General features: G+C 41.0%; 1 protein-coding gene across 1 annotated transcript; it reads left to right on the top strand.

Annotated features, from left to right (window-relative positions):
• The first annotated feature begins 1479 nt into the window (after positions 1-1479).
• On the top strand, positions 1480-24223 carry kif13a (kinesin family member 13A). Its single transcript, XM_057340271.1, has 35 exons — positions 1480-1590; positions 3378-3465; positions 3782-3916; positions 4017-4129; positions 5337-5448; positions 5528-5773; positions 5853-5963; positions 7157-7291; positions 8026-8156; positions 8341-8427; positions 8505-8680; positions 8755-8974; positions 9068-9230; positions 9618-9761; positions 10837-10986; positions 11065-11229; positions 11333-11506; positions 11733-11884; positions 11967-12099; positions 12459-12605; positions 12844-12876; positions 14177-14276; positions 14350-14476; positions 14664-14719; positions 16288-16412; positions 16513-16689; positions 16764-16856; positions 16930-17082; positions 17171-17248; positions 18114-18152; positions 18230-18335; positions 18558-18709; positions 19565-19738; positions 21181-21880; positions 21968-24223. The coding sequence occupies exons 2-35, from the start codon at positions 3454-3456 to the stop codon at positions 22084-22086; spliced, it is 4938 nt and encodes a 1645-aa protein (XP_057196254.1). The 5' UTR covers positions 1480-1590; positions 3378-3453; the 3' UTR covers positions 22087-24223.
• The last annotated feature ends 886 nt before the right edge of the window (positions 24224-25109 follow it).

Genomic DNA, 25109 nt, shown 5'->3' with positions numbered 1-25109 from the left:
ACGGGACAAATCAGGCAGGCTCGATATACGGAAACAACCTGAGAGTGAGTACATGATGACAGAATTGTCATTTTTGAGTGAACTGTCCCTTTAAAAGTACAGTTAAATGTTATGTATGCCTAATACTTAACTGGTACACAGACTTGTACACACCGGGACGATAGTCGCACGCGCTTATCGCCAGACGCTTTTCAACGTTCATACCCAAGCGATTTTCAACGGCGATGAGCTGAGGGAACGTGCAAATTTAATAAAAAACAGAAACACACTGGGACACAAGGTGGCGCTGAAAATATTTTTTATGTTGAATAAATGTGTATGTCTGAAAAACAATAAATACATTTTTTTAGTAAACATTTAAACTAGGTCGGTAAGTAATTAATTACTGTAATTTAATTACTTTCCCATAAAACAGTAAAGTAAGGGATTACTCTTATTTGTTTTGTAATTAAATTACAGTTACTTCTGATGTAACTAAATAAAATACTGTGTAATGTATACAATAGTGGAATTGACATTAAAATTCAAAATCTAACTTTAAAATGCATGCATTAATGTATCTTTCTCACATTTGTTATACAAGTCAGTTAATAATTGTACTTTATGTAGTTTTATATGATTTATTTGAATGAATTGAGAGTCGTTTTATGTCTATCCTTGACTCACTTAACTAATCTAGGTTGATATAGAAAGTAATTAGTAATTAGTATTTAAATACTTTTTGTAGAGAGTCATTTGTACAGTAATCTAATTACACTATTGAATGTGTAATTAGTAACTAGTAATTAATTACTTTTTCAGAGTAACTTACCCAACACTGGTTGTGATGGTCATGGTTGTGTTCATGTGTTTCACAGGTCAGGAGGTCGTGTTCAAGTGCCTTGGGGAGGGAATACTTGAGAATGCATTTCAAGGATACAACGCCTGCATTTTTGCCTATGGACAAACCGGTACAATCATGAACATTCAACAAACATCAAAACATCTCAATGATCCTAAAAACAGGATTCATTTACAGAATATAACGATGTGTTTTTGATTTCTTGATTTTGGATATTATTTATAATATTACTGGTTTCATAAGATTCATTCACATATAAACACAGATTCACAGTATTAACAGTTAAATATGTCTAATGTCTAAAGGAAAGTACATGAGATAGAGAGACATTGATCTTTAGAAGATAATCAAGTTGATAATCAAGCAACACTGAACCCCATTGACTTCCATTGTACGAACACGAAACCACCGAGACATTTCTCAAAATATCTTCTGTTGTGTTTTGAATAAATGATGTCAGAGTTTTTCCCTCACGTCCCACCCTGACCTGTGCGAACATGTCTGCCGGCTGTGATAACGTCATAACATGTCTTGGTGTCTTGGAAATGATCTGTTGGTGGTCCGACAGGCTCTGGGAAATCGTTCTCGATGATGGGGAGCGGCGACCAGCCGGGACTGATCCCGAGACTGTGCTGCTGTCTGTTTGAGAGAGTGTCCAGAGACCAGAGCGAAGGTCACTCCTTCAAGGTGGAGGTCTCGTACATGGAGATCTACAACGAGAAAGTCTGAGATCTGCTGGATCCCAAAGGGTGAGAACAGAGATCCCAAAACATCTCACACGTCTAAACGTCATTGCATTACATATCAATAACTTATCATCTTGAATTTGGCCACTTTTCCTTTCTTCTGAGTTTCAGACCTCAGAACCTGTGAGATGCATGTGTCTTTTGATGAAATGTCTCTTACTTTGATATTGTATCGGAGGCATTTTTAGGTGAGGTGGAGGTGAATCTGTTTTTGGGCCGCTCTACACGAATGAGTCATGAAATGTTGCCTGTGATCTTCTGTCTCTATTTCACCGTTGTCTCTCATCACTCTGTGTGTTTTGGTTACGGAGAACTCAGAACTTTATTTGACCCGTCTGTCTGCTCAAATCTGGACGCTGATGTGTTGTGTGTGTGTTCACTCTCAGCTCGCGTGTGACCCTGGACCTCAAAACCAGTCAATTTTTTGAAATCGTGATTTATACATCATCTGAAAGCTGAATAAATAAGCTCTCCATTGGTGTATGGTTTGTTAGGATAGGGCAATATTCGTCCGAGATAATGGATGGAATCTGAGGGTGCAAAAAATGTAAATATTGAGAAAATGGCCTTTAAAGTTGTCCACCAGAGGCGCTGTAGCAGGCCGTTGCTGAGAAGAATCAGGTTTGTTTTGACGCTCTCTATGGCCGACCGCTGTCATGACGTTGTGGAGAGTAGATGAACCCGAAAGCAGAAATTCTAAACTTTACATAGATACCAAACTTGAGTGGGTGATTCCCAAAGAGCAAGTTTGTAGGCGTGTTTCCGGCCATTTTTGTTCACGATTGTGCCACATCCACTCACAAAAATAAAGTTTTGATATATTTACGGTAGGAAATGTACAAAATATCTTCCTGGAACACATGATCTTTACTTCATATCCTCATGATTTTTGGCATAAAAGAAAAATAGATCATTTTGACCCATACAATGTTTTGTGGCTATTGCTACAAATATAGCCGTGCTATAAGACTGGTTTTGTTCTCCAGGGTCACATATGTCTGGTGAACTTTAGTTTATATTTTAAAGATAAATAAATGTTTAAATGTATACATTATATAGTATAAAATTCACACACTATGTCTTTTAGAACGTGGATGATGCCGTAAGAGATCTGTTCAGCTGTAATGACCATCCCAGCTCCCGGCAATTCCATCCCCAACCAAGAGCAAAGACGGACTACTTGTTACACTAATGCTACATTTACAATACTTAGTATTCAATGCTAAACTTGCATCACATGACAGCAGTGTGAAGTCACAGCTGCACTCAGTCACATTATGTCATTACTATTTTCCCTGCTTATAACATTCCTCTGTTGTCCGATATCCATCACAAAATGAGACAAAATTAGACCCAAACAGTTTCAACAAATGAAATTTCCTAAATCACAACTAATAATCTCTCCCTATTCTTCATTAACATTTTCTTTGAATGAAAGTCAGTGAGTGCAGCTGTGACGTGTCAGAGGAGTTCTGGTCCTCCCGGCTGAGTCCGGTTTCTCCCGAGGGTTTTTCTCCATTTATTTCTCATTGGACTTTGGGTTCCTCGCCACAGGGCCGTGTTGGCTTGCTCACCGGGAGACTGCATTTATTAGATATTATTATTAATTACAATGATCTTGCTTGTTCTACAAACACCATGCACTGCGCTGTGTTTTACCTTCTCTGTGTTTTTCTGTTTTTCTTGTTTTCTCCTGTAAAGCGGCTTTGGAACAATGCACATTGTGAAACGCGCTATATAAATCAAACTGAATTGAATTGAATGATATGGTTTCTGTTACTTCTGTACAGGAGCAGACAGTCACTGAAGGTACGAGAACATAAAGTCTTGGGTCCGTATGTGGACGGTCTGTCTCAGCTGGCTGTGATGAGTTTCGAGGTGAGTATTTGCACGTTGAAGCGCTCAGATGTTGCTCTCTCGTGTCTCAGGATCTTTCTTAGAAATGTCTTTAGGCAAGAGAAAAATAAAGAAGAATACAGAGATGTAAAATGAATGTGGATTGACCAGATCAGATCAGATCACATTATTTGATTCAGATTGTTGATCAGAGTTTGCGCTCTGTGTGAATCCGAGCACAGTTTGAGATCTCTTCTGAGAATCAAATTCACTACGATGTGAGATTTTATAATGGACACGAGAAAAGGTCACAGATTCTCACAATGATGGTGCGAGATGTCGTTTCTTTCTCTGACAGGACATTGAGTCTCTGATGTCCGAGGGAAATAAATCCCGTACAGTAGCCGCTACAAACATGAATGAGGAGAGCAGTCGGTCACATGGGGTCTTCAGTGTCATCCTCACGCAGACGCTGTACGATCTGCAGTCTGGGGTCAGTCATGTGTTCACAACGACACTCATGCTGCTGTTGGTTAAAGGTGTCCCTGTTGTAACGTAACATCTTCTGTGTGTGTGTTTACGATGGGATGCAGAACTCCGGTGAGAAGGTGAGCAAGATCAGTCTGGTGGATCTGGCCGGAAGTGAACGTGTGTCTAAGACCGGAGCTGCAGGAGAGAGACTGAAGGAGGGAAGCAACATCAACAAGTGAGAATACTCTTCAACTCAACGTCGTTTGATAGATGTTAACTTACAAACTGGATAAGTGGTTGTCAGGGAACGTTCAAGTGAAACATTTCATTTTACCTTCAAATTTCACAATTCTATTCGATTGTTGTCATTAGGGGGAGGTGTAACGCCCGTTTCACACCGCGGGAGCAATTTCGCGTTACGTTATTTTAAATACATCAATGAGCAAAATATCTACCAGAACTTCACCGGCTGTTTCATGCTCTTTTAGGTCCACGCAGTACAAGTTATATAAATAAAAAGCCATCGTGCTTTGAAGGATACGAAGTCACCAAAGGGTTTATTCACCATAGGAGAGAGGGATTGACTTCCCCTCGCTTTTCTCTCGCACATACGCAATATAAGCATGTAACACGATGTCTATGTAGTTTTATCTGTGTAGTCACATCTGCGGTGTGAAATGGGCGTAAGCCTCTATAATACACATTTCACCAGTTTTACAATAGAAATCATCTGGGCCCGTATTCGTAAAGCCTCTAAAGTCCTCTACGAACGATCTTCATTTTGCTTGAAAACTTCTACGTAAGTCTTCGCTTAAAAGCGAGTAAGGAGGAGGGTATATTGCCCTTCAAACGAAGATTTTTTGGGACCTCACTTCAAACGAAGGGGTATGAAATTCTTTTCTGTAATTTTAAGGTGAAACGCCCACATTTCTCAGAATTTTCTTGGAATTTTGTCACTCCTTGCGCTGAGATTTTTCACGAATACGGGTTCTGTTTTTATTTCTTAATTTTCTAATTGACCACAGTGACAGTTTAATTCAATTCTGTTTTATTTCATAGTTTTTACGATGTGCATTTTAGCAAGGCAGCTTATACTTTATAGCCACTTTTTTAACATGACATCCTGCAGGGTATTGAAGAATAATGTGAATTTGCTAAATTAATACGTTAAAATATATTGAACATAATGTAACCAGCATACAGTAGATGTTTCACATTCTTTCTGGGTGAAGAAGACGCCATATTCTCTGCTAATAAACTTTCACTATAAATCACTTCTTAAAAGTATGAAAAGTGAAGTATAAAGAAACAGTTGTTAAGTGTGTGATATTTTGATATATTGTGCGGCCCTTTTCATCTGTTGAAAGGCCAAACGATCCATGTATAAATTGGTTGTGTTGATTCTCTCATGAGAAGCTCTGACACGTGTTGTGTCTCTTCAGGTCGCTGACCACACTGGGTTGTGTGATCTCTGCTCTGGCCGATCAGTCTGCAGGGAAGAGCAAAAACAAGTTTGTGCCGTACAGAGACTCAGTGTTGACGTGGCTGCTCAAGGTACTGAGACGCCCGTCAGGTCGCAACACACAAACTGTGCGAAGACGAAAATGGCATAACGGCTTGAATCGGCTGAAAGTTTGTGGTTCGTGTGTGGTTTGTTGTGTTTCAGGACAATCTCGGTGGCAACAGTAAAACAGCGATGATAGCCACCATCAGCCCATCCGCCGACAACTACGAAGAGACGCTGTCCACGCTGCGCTACGCCGACCGAGCAAAGAGAATCGTCAACCACGCTGTGGTCAACGAAGATCCCAACGCCCGCATCATCCGAGAACTCCGAGAGGAGGTGGAGAAACTGAGGGTGCAGCTCTCTCAGGCCGAGGTGAGATGATAAGAGATTTCCTCAGAAGTCTGAACTCGCGTCACAGCACATCTGACGAGGTCTGTGTTGCATTTGTCAGTCTCTTAAAGCTCCCGAGCTCAAGGAAAAACTGCAGGAGTCGGAGAAACTCATTCAGGAGATGACGGTCACCTGGGAGGAGAAACTCAGAAAGACGGAGGAGATCGCACAGGTCTTTAACACACACACACACAGATGAGCCCAGTCATCTCTTCCAGAGAGATCTCGGAGCACATTTACGTGATGAAAAACGCCAAAGTTTCACGTGCGCACGACAGCATTATCAAAGCGATCTGCATTTACACAGATGTATTATGCATGCCAGGCCAGTGGATGGCGATGTTGCACTGTAAACAAACACGACGTGCCTGCGCACATACGCATACCCTGTTTTAAGCTAAAAACCCCTTTGGCTGTGTCTGAGTTTGGCCCCTGTCTCCTATATAGTGCACTTTATCGGGTGTCCGCCATTTTGTAGGGAAAACAACTCATTCCCTACATTTGTTCACTACTTTTTACCCACAATGCAATCTGATTTTGATTGTATGTCCGATGTACACTGGCTCACTCATATTTCCCATGATACAACACGAATCAAGCGTCTGATTAGCATCAGCTGGAGGAGAGTGACCGTTAATGCCACCAATGTAGGTTTATACACTTGTGTTTGGTCTTGTTGACAGTTTTTGTTTAGATTACACAGATTGAATGAATGTTATATATAGCAGTGTTTTTTTAAACATATTAAGTAATTTTATTAAACATATTAAATGTAATAGTAAATAAACGTGGCAAACATTCGTTTTGTTCTCTTTATTAAAAGCGACTACAATAAATGTGACAAATAAAGTAAAACTGAACTTTTTTAACTGTTACAAAACAATCCATAAAGCCACTCAGGTGTAATATAAGCGCAATGTCAGTACTGTCAGACGCAGGATATATTACGTCAGTGTCCAAAATCCTTCACTCATTTTCATTCACTTCCTCCCCATATAGTGGACTGTTTAGCATTCGCTACATAGGGAATAGTGAATGAGCCAACAAGTGAGCGAATTCAGACGCAGGTTTTGTCTTCGTGTATGTGTGTTTAGTTTAGTTAGTTTGTGTATATAAATGTCATTGTATGATGTCATCATTTTTGGAAAACGCCGCCTTCAGGGTTTATTACACAGGGATGATAACGGCGTCGTTTTGAAAAACGTGCACTTTGAGACCCGTTTTCAAAAGTTTGCGTTCAAAAACGCTGTTGTCGTGTTGACAAACAGCCAAAACGCATGAAGAGTTTTCCGGTTTTAGTTGAAAACAGTCTCTCAGTATGAACTCCAACATGTCTTTTTAAATGAATGTCATTGGTGTGTGCAGGAGCGTCAGAAGCAGTTGGAGAGCATGGGCATCTCTCTGGAGTCTTCAGGAATCAAGGTTGGAGACGACAAGTGTTTCCTGGTCAATCTAAACGCTGATCCGGCTCTAAATGAACTGCTGGTTTATTATCTGAAGGTACATCCATCCGTCATCATTAACGTAATACACGATTTAGGTTGAATCGACACGATTAAAGGCGCGTTCAAACCAAGAACGATACAATATCTATGAGAGGAGGAGTTGGGAGAAGCATCACTCAACACTCGGATGAATCGTTCAGAGTCCTTCTGATTAATTCAGTAAATTCATCATTCCTTCATTCACAAACTGAACGTCTTTAGATGTGAGCAGTGCTGGTTGGCGGTCTGTGACTCAGCCGCAGGGCTTCTGAACACCAGACAACAGCTCTTTGTTTGTCGTCTCCGGTCGGCTGGCATGTGGATGTGACATTAGCATGTTAATGTGAGGGGAACGGGGGACGGGGGGGGCGTCTGTGGGCCGTGAAGATGTTTGTTTAACTGAGCCCACACGTATGATAACAAGCACATTCTCCTCCTTCACTATTATTACTGTCAGCTGATGTGCGTGTTGAATGAGATCGGCTGAAGATCAGGGGCGGCAATACAGAAAAGTCATCTTAGAAAAATAAATATTTAACACAAGGTTAAAGCAAATACAACCTAGATTACAAATATCCTTTATTTCATATCTATTATTTTTTTCATTCTGTCATTGTTTGTATTTTTTTCCGGATAACGTTTAATTTACATTTAAATTCACCCGAAGTAAAAAAAGACATGTTATGAATGGTCCACGGTGTGGTTTGTTGAGTGACGTGTTGTATGTTGACATGTTCTCGTGTTGAATAGGATCACACGCGTGTGGGTGCGGACACGTCTCAGGACATTCAGCTCTTTGGTATCGGGATTCAGTCTGAACATTCGGTGATTGAGATCTCGTCTGACGGAGACATCGCTCTCACGCCAGTAAACAACGCCAGGTAAACAACACCTGTCAAGAACACATCCAACTCAAAATTCTCATTCATCTCCGAGCTGGTTGTTTTTTTTTACTCCTGAAACTCCAGTAAATGAGAAGAAACTCAAATGTAACTTTCTTCATGTTAATGATGGTGGTTTATGATGATGGTTATTAAAAAGCGTTCTGTCACCGTGCTGTCGCAGAACTTGTGTAAACGGCACAATGATCTACTCCAGAGTTCATCTGTGGCACGGAGATCGAATCCTGTGGGGAAACAACCACTTCTTCAGGTAAGACGCACACTTCGCGAACACGATCACGCGTGTCGTCATAGCAACACTCATCAGAGTCATCCTATCGCCCTCAGGATCAACCTGCCCAAACGCAAGAGACGTGAGCGTTTGAAGGAGATGGAGAGAGACTCGCCCCGCGAGAGCTTCGTGGAGGTGGACGTGGAGACGGCCAGCGAGGCTTCCTCTGAACAGGACTGCAGCTACGAGTTCGCTCAGATGGAGGTCATGATGAAGACTCTGGGGAGCAACGGTACGGCCGTGACCTTTGACCTGACACGCTGAAGCGCGTGATTCAGAGGCCTGATGTTGTGTTCCTGTGCTCAGACCCCATGCAGAACGTGGTGCAGGTTCTGGAGAAACAGTATCTGGAGGAGAAGCGGTTGGCTCTGGAGGAGCAGCGGCTCGTGTACGAGCGTGAGCTGAATTCTCTGAGACAGCAGCTGTCACCCGAGAAGATCACGCAGCACCAGCGCAGCGGCAGCGACCGTCTGCCTCTCCCCACACACAACACACACAACAGGGTCAGACTGTGGACGGACGAGAGGTGAAAGGCGTCCTTCTCCACACGTCTCCGCTGCCGATGTGTTTATTCAGACACATGAACGTGTGTGTGTGCGTGTCTGTCTGTGTGTTTCAGGGACGAGTTGTTTCGTCAGAGTCTCTGTCGACTCCGCGAGCAGGTGGTGAGAGCAAACGCTTTAGTGCGAGAGGCCAACTTTCTGTCGGACGACATGAAGAAACTCACCGACTATCAGGTGACCCTCCAGATACCTGCTGCCAACCTCAGCGCCAACCGCAAGGTGAGAGCCATGTACACACACGTCCTGCCGGGTCACATGATCACTCATGTTGTAGACCGAGAGTGCATGCTTGTGTGTTTATGATCCAAGGAATATTTTCCTCTGTTAAACTTTGTGACTGTCTAACGATTAATCGCGATTAATCGCATCCAGAATAAAAGTTGTATTTAAGAAAAATGTAAAAATGAATCAACTTTTATATCGCGATACAATATAAATACATGTTCATATTTCCTAAATATCTGTACGTGTATATGTTTATCAATACAAAATCAATATGCACAGTGCACCGACGTATATTATGTGAACACAAACGTTAATTCTGGATGCGATTAATCGTTTTGATCTTCTGTCTAATGTTGAATTGATGTTGTTCATCACACCCAGCGTGGAGCGATTGTGAGTGAACCTGCTATCCAGGTGCGGCGTAAGGCGAAGGGAACACAGGTGTGGACCATCGAGAAATTAGAGAACAAGTTAGTGGACATGAGAGAACACTACAGAGACTGGAGAGAGAACACACAAGAAGTGGTGAGTCGCATCAGAGTCTTTGAGTTTTATTTCAGAGGTCACAGCGGTGACACCAAAGCTGAAGAAGTGAAGTGTGTCTCTACCTTCACAGATTGAACGATTGCAAAATTCAATGCATGTCAGGGACGACTAAATACACCGTGTAACATTTTTTATAGTTCTTGTGCAGTTCGGTGGTGCTAATCATTGTGGTAATATTTTATTTCCATGTAGCATCAGTGTTTTAATGTATATTTAGTTCAAGTACATTTTGAGTTTATATCATTAATCACGATATATTGCAAATACACAAAAACGACATATTTTCACATATTTTAAAAATGATTCCCAGAAATGTCTGTAGCACAGGGAAGGTGGGATGAAGCGATGATGGGTGACTACATCTGGAACTTGATTCGTGAGGACAGTATTAGTCATAAAAGACAAAAACCATCAAATGTAGACTTCTGAAGTTTCGGACGTTGCGTTAAACTGTTGTTTTGTGCTCAGTGTAATGCCGGTACCTTGTCATTTCTGCGTACGAGTAATAATACCGTAATGTATAAAAGTGTTTTTTTGTGAGTACTGTCGATGGTAAAAAAATAGTCATGTGATTTTGTTGAATAAACATTAAAACAAGTAAATGTACATATCTGTTCGAGCGGAAACTATGTATTTACAAAACTGATACTTTCAGGAGATGAAAAATGTTTTTTTCCAATATGATCAGGTTTGGTCACAAGCTTTTTATTGGAGAAGCCTTTGCAAAACCTGCAGACAGAAGTAAAGAGTGAGCGATAGTAATGATTTATTAAAAAACAAAACGATAAAATATAGAGCTATATCTCCTATACATTATATTTTTGTATTCATATAACTCACCTTTGAATGATTTGCTCTCTGAATTGTGTTCCAGTTAAAGTGCAAAGTACTGTTCATTTAAAGCTAAATGCATAAAAACCGAATAAAACAATAAATAAACCTGACCTTTAACTCACGGTTTTTCATCAGAACATGTTCAAACTTTTTACGTTCAATATTTGACCCTCTCCTTTGTTTTGTGATTGGTTTAGCTGTTTTTCTTTGATTTTTCCAGGTGAACAGACTGCATAATAAATCCGGAGATCCGTTCTATGAAGCTCAGGAGAATCATAATCTCATCGGTGTAGCTAATGTCTTCCTGGAGTGTCTCTTTCACGACATCACGCTTCAGTATGCCGTTCCCATCATCAGCCAGCAGGGGGAGGTGAGAGCGTCTCTACATCTGTCTGTTGATCCGTCCGTCCGACTGCGGTTTATCACAGCCGTCTCTCTCCTCCCGCAGGTCGCAGGACGTCTGCACGTGGAGCTGCTGCGGGTGAGCGGAGCCGTACCCGAGCGTCCGGCGGCCGGAGACGATTCATCTGAGAACTCCAGCGAGAGCGGCGGCTGTGACATCATGGACAATAATGGAGAGATTGTTCATATGGCCAAGAAGCTCACCTGCAGGGTAAACGTGACTGCCACAGTTTTTAATTTGATTCGGTCTTTTATGGAAAACATCAGTATGTGAAGGATTTAACCCGGTCATGTTTTCTGTTGTCTTCTGTCAGGTGAGGATCAGAGAGGCGACGGGTTTGCCTTTAAACCTGTCCAACTTTGTGTTCTGTCAATATATGTTCTGGGAGCAGCCAGAGCCCACTGTAGCCCCGCCCATGGTCAGCCCGGACACGCCCTCTCCTCGGACCCCTGACGCTGAGTTCACCGTGCGCTTTGATCACTGCAGGGTAAAAAAACATTAATGCAAACTTCACCTTGGTGCATCTTACTGTCCGTCTTTAATATTTCAACATTTAGGATTAGTGAACAAACCGTGAGAATTCAACTTGAGCGTGAGACTCATCCCACAGCAAAAAAATCATCCAACCCACCAATCGTATCCGAGCGGCGTGTAGACACCAGCGGGTTCCTGTTCTCTTCAGAAAATGTCAGATGTGGTCTGGTTGTGTGCAGGATTTTGTGGTTTACGTGACGGAGGAGTTCCTTGAGTTTATCTCCGAGGGCGCTCTGGCTATAGAGGTGTGGGGTCATCGGTTCGCAGGGAACGGACGCTCGCTGTGGGAACTGGACGCGCTGCAGGCCAAGACGCAGACGCTCAGAGACAGGTGACATGACCCTCATCACTTCGTATTCCTACAGTACGTGTGTATACTACAGCATGATAACTGTGTGTGTGTCGTCTGACAGGTGGAGTGAAGTGTCTCGCAGTGTTGAAACGTGGGTCTCCGTACAGGAGCTGAACGAACAGGGCGAGTATTCATCTGTAGAGCTGCACCAGAATAAAGACACCAGCACTGGAGGCGTGTTTCAGCTGAGACAGGTGCGACACGCCGCCCTCATCCAATCAGAACTCAGAATTATAACATGCCTCATCCAATCAGATTACAGAGTTAAAACGTAGGTTATCAAACCAGATATCCAAATTAAAACATGCCTCATCCAATCAGATTACAGAGTTGACACATGCCTCATCCAATCAGGTGTCAGAATGAAAACATGCCTCATCCAATCATTTTTCAGAATGAAAACATGCCTCCAATCAGATATCAGGATTAAAACATATGTTATCAAACCAGATATCCGAATTAAAGTATAGCTCATCAGAACTCATCCAATCAGCTAGTTCCAGCGTTTGGATGTCTAAATGTGTGGTGTAAAGTTGTTTGTTGTTGTTGTTAGGGTCACTCTCGAAGGCTTCAGGTGTCTGTTAAACCGGTTCAGTGTTCTGGAACTTTACCTCTGCTAGTGGAAGCGATTCTCTCCGTCTCTATTGGCTGCGTATCGGCTCGATCCACTAAACTACAGAGACCGCTGGACAGCTATCAGGTCAGTTTCTTATCACTATACGACAATGCAACTAACAAACTAGGAATTTAGTTCATCAGTGTTGAAAAGAAAACATTTCAACCAACTAAATCATGAAAACTTGAATATTACAGCCTCTGTAGCCACGTAGATTCAAAATGTTTAAAGACCAAATTTTCAGGATTGAAGGAGTTTGACAGAAATCACATTTATCATGAGACCGCAGTGATGTTTGTGTTTGTGTGTTCTCTCCTGGCAGAGAGAGGAAGAGGAAGATTTTGATAGTTATCAGGTATTCTCATTGGCTGCTCTCTGTCCAACAGGCATGACCACAATCCGCTGCTAATCTTGTGCTTTCTGACAGCGTGACTGACGTAGAATGTTTTTATGTAAGGTGAAAAAAGACATGGACAAACGTATTGTCTGTACAACTTAAAACAGGAAAGTGTGATTGTGTAGTTTAAAAAAAATGAACCATTATTATTCATTTACTATTATATTAAAAGTGTAATAATCATGTTTTAGCATATTGATCTTCATTTATATATAACCACATTTTCACTCAAATTATAGCATGTTTAAACTATAGTAAAGGTAGCAAAACTATAGCTGCGTCCCAATTCGCATACTATCCGTCCTAAATAGTATTCAAAATATAGAATTAGTATGTACCAAATCATAGTATGCTGAAACGAGTATTCTCAAAGTACCCGGATGGTCTACTGTTTACGGTAAAAAGTCGAACCGTGCATCCACGGGCACTCAACGGCTGATATTACTCACCACAAGGGGGCGGAGTTTAGTGACACTACACTGCATTAATAAAATGAAATAAAAGATGCTTGGCTAAATTAATAAATGTAAGTATGCAGTAAATATTTCATAGGAAATAATGAATGATCATTTCTGGTCAAGTAACCGTTCCAGTGAGTGTCCCGAACAATCTCTGAGTAACATTAAAGATTTGAATGCACCCGCCCGGGAAACTTTGAATCATGAAGTGGCCAGCCATAGGGAACACTGGAAGACGTTTAGGAACTTGACGTGATGAAAGCGAACGTCTCCAGAGGCAAAGAAACGGCAGCAGTAACTGCGCTAACACACTGCAGAGCTGATACACGTGTGTGTGCTTAACATGATCACATGACCAGCGCATGTCTGCATGTCTTCTGCATGTTATGTGTTTCTGAACAGTACAGAGATGGAGCTTCTGATGGCCTCATCTGTGTCCATTTGAGGTTACTGACATGTGTTTCATATGTATTTGAATCATTTACATGACACCATGAGCTTGATGCCGTCTACACGACAACTTGAAAATAAGCCCAGACCATCAGCTCAGAGCTGAAATCGGATTTAAACAAAAGTTGATTTAAATAAGCTGAGAAGAATGATGCGCTGCCTTTGATGCGATGGTCAGGAGTTGTTTTGACTATATAATTCACAAGTAATAGCGGTAAATAAAGTCGTGATGTGTAGCGGCCTAACGCTGGTGTCTGCTGTGGATCCATGAGGGATTGGATACGTTTGAATGATCAGGTCTCAGTCCGTCAGCTGAACTATGCTGAGACGTTTGTGCTGTCTGTGTACAGGAGGAAGACCTGAACTGTGTGCGGGATCGCTGGTCCGAAGCGCTCATCAAACGCCGGGAATATCTGGAGGAACAGATCAAGAAAATCATCAACAAATCAGGTTGGACTTCACGGAGTTCACTGTGACCGGCTGTGATGGAGTCGTGGTGTTGATTCTGTGCTGTGATTGACAGAGAAATCTGAGGAAGATGTGGAACGAGAAGCTCGACTGGTGGAGCAGTGGGTGGGTCTGACGGAGGAGAGGAACGCTGTACTGGTTCCAGCCCCTGGCAGTGGGATACCCGGAGCACCTGCACACTGGTGACAACATTCAGATCTTTCTCTTCCATACGCTACATATTGCAATATGACCACCAGGGATATTTATTAGGAACTAAAAGCATGACCTGTAATGAATCTGTAAATACTCTACATCCAGAAAATGAAAACCGTTAGAAAAACTTGGCACGATTTTGAACTGTTTCCACCATTTTTGTTGTTACTCAAGGGTTCCCCCTGCTGGCATGGAAGAGCATATACCTGTGCTGTTCCTGGACCTGAATGGTAAGATCTGTTGATCTTCAGGGTTTATTTTTACACCTGGATAAATCATGACAAGGCTCAGGTGGGATGTTTGTTATTAAACACTATAAACTACATGTCAAAACTTAGATCTCTGTTGTGCTCGGTTGTATTAACAATCCAATTAACACCGTGCTTAAAGCCAAAGAGAAAAGTTGAAAGCTTCAATAAAATCTGTATTACTGAAAACAAAACTCTCCATCTGTAAAAATATATACACTGCTCATGTTGGATTCCTGTAAACACCTTACATTTATTGAACTGATTGATTTAAACATTCAGGATTTCTTAACACTGCAGACTGATATTCATACTAAACATAGATTATAAAGTAAAATTGTGATCTTGTCAAAATGGTGAAAAACTGGATGATTTACCAGATTTTCATATTTGCGTTCAGATCTTTAATGGACTCGCGTGGTGACCGATGTTGTCGGAGGTGGGGATATCAGTTTCCGGTTTCATTTCTAGAACGACTTAACAAACCTCAACGATGACTTGGCAAAGCCACATTTCTGTCAAAATGTACTTGTACACTGCAAAAAATGACTTTCTTACTTAGTATTTTTGTCTTGTTTTCCAGCACAAATGTCTAAAAATTCTTGAATCAAGATGCCTTTTCTTGATGAGCAAAATGACCCAAGAAAATAAGTCTTGTTTTTAGACAAAAACTATGAAATTTCAGTGAATTTGTGGTTAAAACAAGCAAAAAAAAACATTTTTCTTAGTCACTAAATTCAAGATTATTTTTCTTACCCCATTGGCAGATTTTTTTTGCTTGCTTTAAGCGCAAATTCACTGAAATTTCATATTTTTTTGTCTAAAAACAAGACTTATTTTCATAGGTCATTTTGGTCATCGAGAAAAGGCATCTTGACTCAAGAATTTGTAGACATTTGTACTGGAAAACAAGACAAAAATACTAAGTAATAAAGTCATTTTTTGCAGTGTAATAAACACAAGCCGCTGTCAAAAAAATCCCACGAGCTCTTAAAAGATAAATCTCACATTAAGCATTTTCTCTTAGGGCCAGAGGAACGACCAGGGGAACCAAATGATTAAATAATAATCACCGATATCAAACATCAGCATGATATGAGAAAAGTTTGATGTTCTCAGTTTGCGCTGCCTTACAATGGACTTCTATGGAGGAGAAAATGCCTAATGTGAGATTCTTCATCTAGTCAGTGGAATAACGGCTCGTTCTTTTGACAGCAGCTAGTGTTTATTACACGTAAAGTTTCACAGTATTGTGGTTTCCCCCAGTTGTTGTTGAGGCATGTTAAGCTGTTTTATAAATGAAAGCGGAAACTGATATTCAGACAACATCGGAAGTTCGTCACTACACTTGTGCACCGAGTCCATTAAAGATCTGAACGCAAATATGAAGGTAAATCATCCAGTATGTCACCCTTTTATTTGATAATCTATGCTCAGTATGAATACTGTATCAGTCTGCAGTGTTCAGAATTCCTTTTTGTTTAAATCGACAATCATTGAAAACGCCTGATCAGATGTCAGTGTAACTCGGAGATCTGTGTATGTTCCAGCGGATAATCTGAGCGTGAATGGACAGTTGATCGGACCTCATGCTGCCGGAGTTAACTCCATCCTCCCCAAAGAACACGGCAGCGCTTTCTTCTACCTGCCCATCATCAGACACAGCCATGATGAGGTAACACATTTCCACCTGTGATGTAATACTGATGATACGCACTGCAACATGATACACAACGCAGCTGCTCTCTATGACGTCATGGACTGAAATATGACAGGTGACCGCTGTGTGTTCGTGGGATTCGTCCATCCACGACTCCGTCCATCTGAACCGCGTCACGGCGCCCCACGAACGCATCTATCTGATCGTGAAGGTCACAGCGCAGCTCAGCCTCCCGGCCTCAATGGAGCTGGTCCTGCGCAAGAGAATGGCCGTCAACATCTACAACAGACAGGTGAGATGTCACGCCTCACGTATGCAGATGAACAGCAGATGAACGGTGCGTTCACGAGTGTGTGCGTGTTGTAGAGTTTCACTCAGAGTCTGAAGAGGAGGATGTCTTTAAAGAACCTTCTGCACTCGTGTGGAGTCACGTATGAGATCGTGTCCAACATACCGAAGGTACAGAACTATTGAAAAACTACAATTGGCGAATCTTTCTGAATCCACACTCATCTGTGGTGTGTGTGGACAGGCGTCTGAGGAACCCGAGGAGCGCGAGACGCTGGCTTTGATGGCGGCACGAGGGGACGGCGAGGAGACTTTGGATGGTGAGACGTACATCGAGAAATACACCAGAGGAGTTCTGGAGGTGGAGAATATTCTGTGTCTGGAGAGACTCAGACAGGTAAACATCTGAAAGATTGAGGTTTTCCTTCTGATGATGTCAGTTTCCTACGAAGACACCCAAAACAAACCTGTGTGTGTGTGTTCAGGCGGTCAGTGTGAAGGAAGCTCTTTCTGTTAAAAACAGACACATTCGCAGAAGTCTCAGCACTCCAAACGTACAGCACGTAAGAGCGCCTATAGTTTATTTCTTTTATTTAATTGTCTAGACATTTACAGTATATTAAAGGGACAGTTCACCCAAAAATGGTAATTCTGTCATCATTTACTCACCCTCAGATTGTTGTAAAACTGTATAAAAGTCTTAGTTCTGCCGAACACAAATGAAGATATTTGTAAGAATGTCAGTAAGCAAACAGATCTCATCACTCATTGACTCCCATAGTATTTATTTTCCCTACTATGGCAGTGAATGAGGGATGAGATGTGTTTGCTTACTGACATAGAACTAAGACTTTTATACAGTTTTACAACAATCTGAGGGTGAGTAAATGATGACAGAATTACCATTTTTGGGTGAACTGTCCCTTTAATCGTTGTGCTTTAGGGTATGTAAACAGAATATGTATTATAAATATATTATGTTTTTAAACTATGCGTATTAATCTGTGTAATAAATGTACAGGTTAGTAACAAATGTGTATGTAGAATGTTACTCGAATCTATTTTGAATTGTGTTTTTATATGGATTTGAAATACTTCTTTAGACTTTTCTTTTGTTTTTAGGTAACCTGCAGGTGAAAGTTACAAAATGTTAAATATTTTAATAAAAATACAACAAACTTTTTTTATAATATATATTTTCATATACATTTTCATTAAATGCCCTTTTGGTTTAATTCCAGTTGAAATTTGTGATGACAAAAAAGTTTTTTTAAGATTGTGGCGTTGACATCATTTCCGTGATATCATGACGTCATTTAAACAACAATCAAAGAAATATAATAGTTATAAATAGCCTTTTAATGTATGTTTAATAGATAAACCGTAGATAAATCATGTCATTGACTGTTTCATGTGTTTGTTGTGCAGAAATCAGACGTGCCGGGATGTGAAGATGATGAAGTGAAGGTTTGTAAACACACAGACGGACAGAGAGAGAATAACAGAAACACACGCTGATGTTCAGCTCCGTGTTATTTCCACAGGGTCACTGTGCCGTTCATGCAGACGTCTGTGAAGCCAGCGCACAAGAGTCATCGCTCAACAATAACAACACGAAAGACACGGCTGTCAGAAGCAGAGAGAATCATGGTAAATATATACAACTCATGTCAGTGCTGGTATCAGTTCTTTCTTTATGTTATTACTGTTCATATTTTAAACATTCTGTTTGCACGACTTTACTTCCTAAGTTGGAATGAATACATTTGTCATGTTTAAATGTGTTCGACAATATCACACAGATTCTGCTTTAAAATCGGAACGTCAGTAGTGCTCTAGAAATGACACGTGTCATGAAAACTTTCTCCTCAGGGTCGGTTACTGACAGTCCAACAATCTTGAACTCCAGTCCATTTAAAGTTCTGTCACCTCAGCCGCCCAAATTCCTGAAATCTCTCCTGCCAGTGAAAGAGGAGAGCAAAGCCAAACGCTCGCTGGAGTCACGACCGCTGCTGGGACACGAGGTACACACACACACATAATCAAACACACACATATATGATTATGGACACGCATATGCAGACAAATGATCAAAGACACACAACAAAACATGATCATATGCACACTCACATAGACAAATTATCACACACCCACACACGTATGAATATAAACTCAATTGTATACATGTAATCATACACACACATAATTATACACATGCACACACACACACGTATGAATATACACACATAATTATAGACTTGCGCACACACACACACATACAGTATAATCACACCATCATACACACACTCACACAAATAATCTTTCGCACACACAATGTGTTTTTCTCATCAGGTATCTCTCATCAGCTGTGCCATTTCTACATGCCACTCATATTGTGTTCACACACACACACACACACACACACACACACACACACAGAAGGTTTACTAGCACTACACGTGACTCCAGGCTCTGCTCCCTCGGTTTGAAATGTTTGCTAAATCAAAGCCAGCCAAAGTCCAAAATTAACACTCGCTAGCAGCAAAACAAATGTCAGTTGGCCTTCTGACTTCATTAGAAACCTAATACATCAGTTGTAAGAATGTTTGACTGTCGCTGTTGTAAATGTTGAAGTTTGAGTCTGAAGTGAGAATATTCTTTCAGTTGGCAGCTGTGCATTTTGGACCCTTTACCCAGCATGCCTTGAGTCTGTGTTTTAACCACACGTTACACTGAACCTGTGAACATCATTCCCCCCTCCCACATACACGCCTGCAGCATGTGCCTGTCTAACTCCAGCAGCCTGTGTGATGTGTGCGTGTGTTGTGTGTGTTTAGCGTGTTGCATGGCCTGTGTCAAGTGTTGTGACATCATTACAGAGCATGCGCTGGTTTGTGGAAAGCAGCACGCTTGGCCTCACCGGCTCCAGACCCAGGGCACAGAGCGAGGGCCACGGCCCCAGTGACATCATCAGTGACATCATCAGCATGAGAGCCAATCACAGAAAGCCCAGACTGAGCACAGATCTCACTCATACACTGCCACACGCTGCTGTAAGTGTCGTTCTACACACAACCGCTAGTGCCCCCTTGAACCACACACACAGTGATACTGACCACAGGGAGTCATATAAACTCATTCTGTAATCTGTGGTTTTGGTTTTAGATATTTAAAAAAGTCGCTTTTCGTTTATTAAAGGAGTAGTTCACTTCCAAACTTGCCCCCGTTCACTTTCCATAGTCATTCTTATTTCTACTATGGAAAGTCAGTGGGGGCAAATTTGGAGGTGAACTACTCCTTTAATCTGAACCTTGATGTTGCCAAGTAAAAGAACATCTGTAACATACTTAAGACAAATAATACACCTTTTTCCAAATAACATGATCAAGTCTTCTACTCGGTGATTTAAAAAAAATAATAGTAAAGAAAGTTTGGGTCAAACTTTGGGGTCAAAAAAAGTTTTTATTAGAATATAAACCTGTCATTTAATAACAAAGAAAGATTATGCCAAACTATTTAAACCATTAACTATTTATTTGTATAGCAATTCAATAAGTCTTTCTATTGGACAATCTTTACAGTCCAGTTGTCTAGTGTTATTACTCCCTTATAAACTATCACATCTGTGATGATATTTACATCTTACATCTACATGTTTTTTTTTATAAATAGTTAAATCAGGACAGATGAATTTGACATTGAACCAAATGAAACTTAGAAATGTTTGTAAACTGAATGTTTAAAAGCAGAACTGTTGCTTTAGTTTTTATGAAAGTGCTTGAATCGTATTTTTTTATCTTTAAGTCTTGAATTATCAAGTATAAACGTGTCTTACCTGACAACACGAGTCTCGATTCTTAAGTTGTTTTTTCTTACGTTTTTGTCTGAGTTTATAAATCTGCATCATCATCTCCATGTCACTGTCCTCATGTGTCTGCATGTGTGTTTACCGCGTTTACTCCACACATCACACTGCTCTTCTCAATGACACGTTCAGTGTTACAGATAGAAACTGTGTTCATGATCAGCTGTATTTGTTCAGTGTTGTTTCAATATAATAAATGCTAATAATGGAAATAAATGAGAGGGACTTTGATTTTGTCTAGTAGTTCCCTGAATAAACTATTTCACATAACAGATTTTCACAGATAATCCACAATGTTGAACAACGTTACATTTGCAGAATCTTCTTTCAATCTTAAGGCTGGAACACACTACAAGACTTTTAAAATCTGAACAGATTTTTGTAAACTAGACATCATATGCTTGCAGACTTTTGAAAGTTTCAGATAGAAACACACAAAGTGATCAAATCTGCAGACTGGCACAGACTTTCTGCAACAAGTCCAGACTGAAACTATGAGCAAAAGTCTTGTAGTGTATTTTAGCCTTTAGCTGTATATATATATATATTTTTATGTGTGCTGTAGACGTGGCGTTATAGTATGTGAATCTACTGACTCTGTTTCCCGTGTGCTTGCTGATGACTGGTCAGGATTCAGAGGAGGAGGAGTCTGATTCAGCCTTCAGCATCCCAGGTCCCGGCTCTCCACAGCTCCAGAACTTCAAGCCTTACGTCCCAGAGGATTTCGCAAATTTTGAGGTGTACAATGCCACTCTGGAGACCCCGGAGGCCGGCGTGTGCGCGTCTGAGGAGAAAGAGGTGTCCCGAAGTCCCACGGCCAGCAGCTGCACCAGCGGTTACGTCTCTCATAGTGCCTCCACCGCCACTCTATCAGACGTGCTCTTCAGCGGCAGCGAGAGCTGTGATCAGATCAACGCCAGAGACACCTCAGACCCTCAGGAACACACCAGAGGTCACGTGATGTCGTTTTCGGTCCCCGCTCAGCGCTGTTCTCGTCGCAGAGACCGATGCGTTCTGAGCGTCAGTCAAGAATTCACAGACTTTAAGGTGGCAGATGATGGCGAGGGAAGAGATCTCTGTGTTTTTGAGACAGGCTCTGACCCAACGTCCCAGAGTCATCTCCACAATGGAGAAGGATCTCCGGAGCTGGGTTTGGAGGATGCTGCAGACTCCAGCGAGGACGAGAACGCACCCGTGGTTCAGCTGCCCGACTGGATGGCTCCCGGTGAGCAGGTGTGGGTGGGCGAGCGGAGCGGGGCGGTGCATTATGTCGGAGGGGTGGAGTTTGCCAAAGGCATCTGGGTTGGAGTGGAACTGGATCTCGCTGTGGGTACGTCATCAAAGATTGAATCTAGATCTCAGCTGCCACAAAGAAATCAAGAGACCGTAACCAAAAAACCTTTCTTGTTCTTTGCAGGCAAACACAACGGTACCGTCCAGGGCAGGGTGTATTTCCGCTGTGCCACAGGTCACGGGGTGTTCGTGAAGCCGTCCCGTCTCACCAGAGGACCCCCGTCCATAGACCCAAAACACTGACTTGAACGCGAAGCGTGTCATTTCTGATGCTTTGATAACCACCAGCACGGCAACAGCCTGGACATCATCCTCATCCTTCTGTTCACATCAGTGCATCTCAACCTTATTCTTCAACAATATTTCATGCCCCCCTCCACTCACAATTTCTGCCCAATATAATATTCTAGAACATGTGTGAACATGACATACAGTACACGTAACCCAACACTAGACATTTTTAGTTGTTCATTTTAAAGCTGGTTTTGTCTTTTGTGACCCAGTCTGTGAAATTCAGGCTAAAGTCTCTAAACCTGATTTTGAGCGTCAGATTTCAAGCATTAATTTAACTATAATCTCAGTCTGTGACATGGTTTTACTCAGTCAATATGAAAGACATCAAGGTTATATTCTCCGAATGTTCTTTACATTGTGTAGAATGATTTTATGTAGAAAACAGTAAATCACAAAAAAATGACTTCGGGTCACATTTTAAACCATTTTAAGTCATCTTGAGGTCCTTTAGTGCAGGGGTTTACAAACTGGAATTCCCGGGGGGCCTCTAGTAGGTTGCAGGGGTCCCCAGGAATTTCAGGGAAAAAGATCAAGCAGAAATTGTAAAAGTCTACTGAACATTATTATTGTTAGTGTTTTTTTGATTTTGTTCCTTGCACTTTCCTTGAGTTGCTACAGTGCAAATGCATTTAATTATCTAACAAGGGTAGCGAACTATTTAAGTTTGGAAAAAAATGTCTTTATAATACACTATTACTCTTTATACATAAAATGATTTAAAAATTAAGTTTGAAAAGGGGGGTCCTCACAAAAGAAATGAAGTTTAAAAAGGGGGGTCCTCACAAAAGAAAATAAGCTTGAAACGGGGGTCCTCACAAAAGGTTCATCTTATTTGGGTCTCCTTGGCATCATAGTTTAAAAACCCCTGCTTTAGGGGACACCGGACACGTGGTTGAGAAACACTGGGCTGTACAATCGATATGTGTTGATGTGTTGACTGATTCTTGTCGTCACGTGGCAATAAATCGTGTGTGCGTGCGTACAGGTTTATCTATCGTTGTGGCGACTGAAACCATGAAGATGGGAAATTGATTCGTAAACGGGCTAAACAATGTATTTTTGAACACGTCTCAAGGCAAAATCCTTGTGTGAGGTTTAGGGGATAGAACGCACAGTTTGTACAATATAAAAGTCATGTCAATGGAGAATGTCCTCACAATGGACAGAAACCTAACGTATGCGTTAATGTCATCTTTGAATGTTGCTGAGTTGCACGAATGTTTTATATCACATTTATATCACGCTTTGATACGACTGAAATACTAATGTCGCATAAACTTTATTTACCACTTCTTATAGAACTAACTCTGTACACTAAACTCTGTCTAACATCAGAACGTACTACTGTTTGTTTGTGTGCTGATATCAGTTGTTACCAAAGACAGCCTTTTAAATCTGCTGTGCAAGCTCCCGATGCTTCAATCTTCTTTTTGTGTAGATGACTTTGTTTATTCCTGCGTTGAACAGATTTCTGCTGAAATGTTAAGTGCCACATAGCCATCAGAATCATGGTGGATTTATGAGTTGACAGCAGCTCTGTGTCGTGTTATTGATCCGTCATGTACTGTAAATGTGGAAGGACTGCTGTCTGAACGCTTGCACTGGAGGAACTCAATCCTGGATGCACATTTGCGCTTTCCCAGATGCTGTTTTCTTGATCAAATCCTTGACCGTCACTAAACCGAGAGAAGAGGAAATGGCCTGATGTACTGACACAACATCTGTTTGTGTATTTTACATCTTAATTGACTTCTAGGTTCACCCGCCTAATACTGAAGCATTTCAATCCATGTGTGTGTGTGTGTTTGACTGTCAGATTTGTATAGTTTGTGACACTAAAGCCAATATAAATATGTTTTCTATAGATGGAAGGAGGATTATGGGCTGTAGGCTGAATAATGAAAGCGTGTGAGCTGTGGAATACAAACCCAACACCTTAAGACAAAGCAATGCTGCTCTCCTTAACAAGGAGCTGTACATAACATGTATGAACATAGTATTTACAGTGTTATAATGTACAGAACTGTATTTATATTGTATCTCTGCAAACTGTTGATACAAAGATGTTGTAGAATACACAGCGATTACAATTCAACACTCGTGTCTCCTTTCTTCATTTTTTCCCCTTTAAAACCCCACACGAAAGAATACTGTAGCATACTTTAGTATTTACTACGGTAAACTGTAGTGCTCATTCCTAGTGTTTTAACCCTTATCATAGTAAATATTCAAGAATCAAGATTTTATTTGTATACAACTTGTAGTGAAATGAGACTGTAGACCAAATTACTGTATATATATTTATATATAATGTAGTATAATAAATACTAAATTCAATTTCAATTCAGGTTTATTTGTATAGCTCTTTTCACAATGTTTCATTTTTTCAAAGCAGCTTTACAGGAAGAAAGACAAAAACAAACAAAAGTTAGTATTAGTAATAAATAAATAAAAATGTCGTTTCGTGTGGGAGTTGAAATGAGAGAAACAGTGCAGTATATGATACGCAAACTCGTACATTTAAGCTTTGACAGTTGCTGATTATGTCTGATTCTCACTGCTGGTGTGAACTTTGACCTGTATGACACTCTGGGGTCATGAGTTCATCGTGTGTCAGTGCTATCGGCTGTTAGTGCGCAGCTGTTCTCTCACTGGAACACAAACGTTTACATGAGAAGTAAATCCCTCACATATGAATCGCAATCTCATGTAACAGCATCTGGATGCCAAGAAACAGATCTGGCATCAGAAGATTTTCAAGCTTCCTTGAAATACAGAAGAACTGCTGTTACACGGATTCATTCATACCAGCAGACGTCCCACAGTCATGGAAATGTCGAAAGTGGAGATTTCAAGGCCTGTGAGTGAAGGAAAGTTCTTAAAACATAATTTCAGTAAATAAATGAGCTATATTTCTTCTGAAAAGGTTTCGTCGTCTGGATTTAGCTATTTGTCAATTTAAAAACTGCACA

The sequence above is a fragment of the Triplophysa rosa genome, linkage group LG8 (genome assembly GCF_024868665.1).
Source record: "Triplophysa rosa linkage group LG8, Trosa_1v2, whole genome shotgun sequence".
Taxonomy (NCBI): domain Eukaryota; kingdom Metazoa; phylum Chordata; class Actinopteri; order Cypriniformes; family Nemacheilidae; genus Triplophysa; species Triplophysa rosa.
This window is presented reverse-complemented; position numbering and strand designations above follow the sequence as displayed.

Coding starts and splice junctions, on each gene's coding strand:
- kif13a (XM_057340271.1), top strand. Junction 16,690..16,763: donor TCAACATCTACAACAGACAG/GTGAGATGTCAC, acceptor TGCGTGTTGTAG/AGTTTCACTCAGAGTCTGAA. Junction 16,857..16,929: donor TCGTGTCCAACATACCGAAG/GTACAGAACTAT, acceptor GTGTGTGGACAG/GCGTCTGAGGAACCCGAGGA.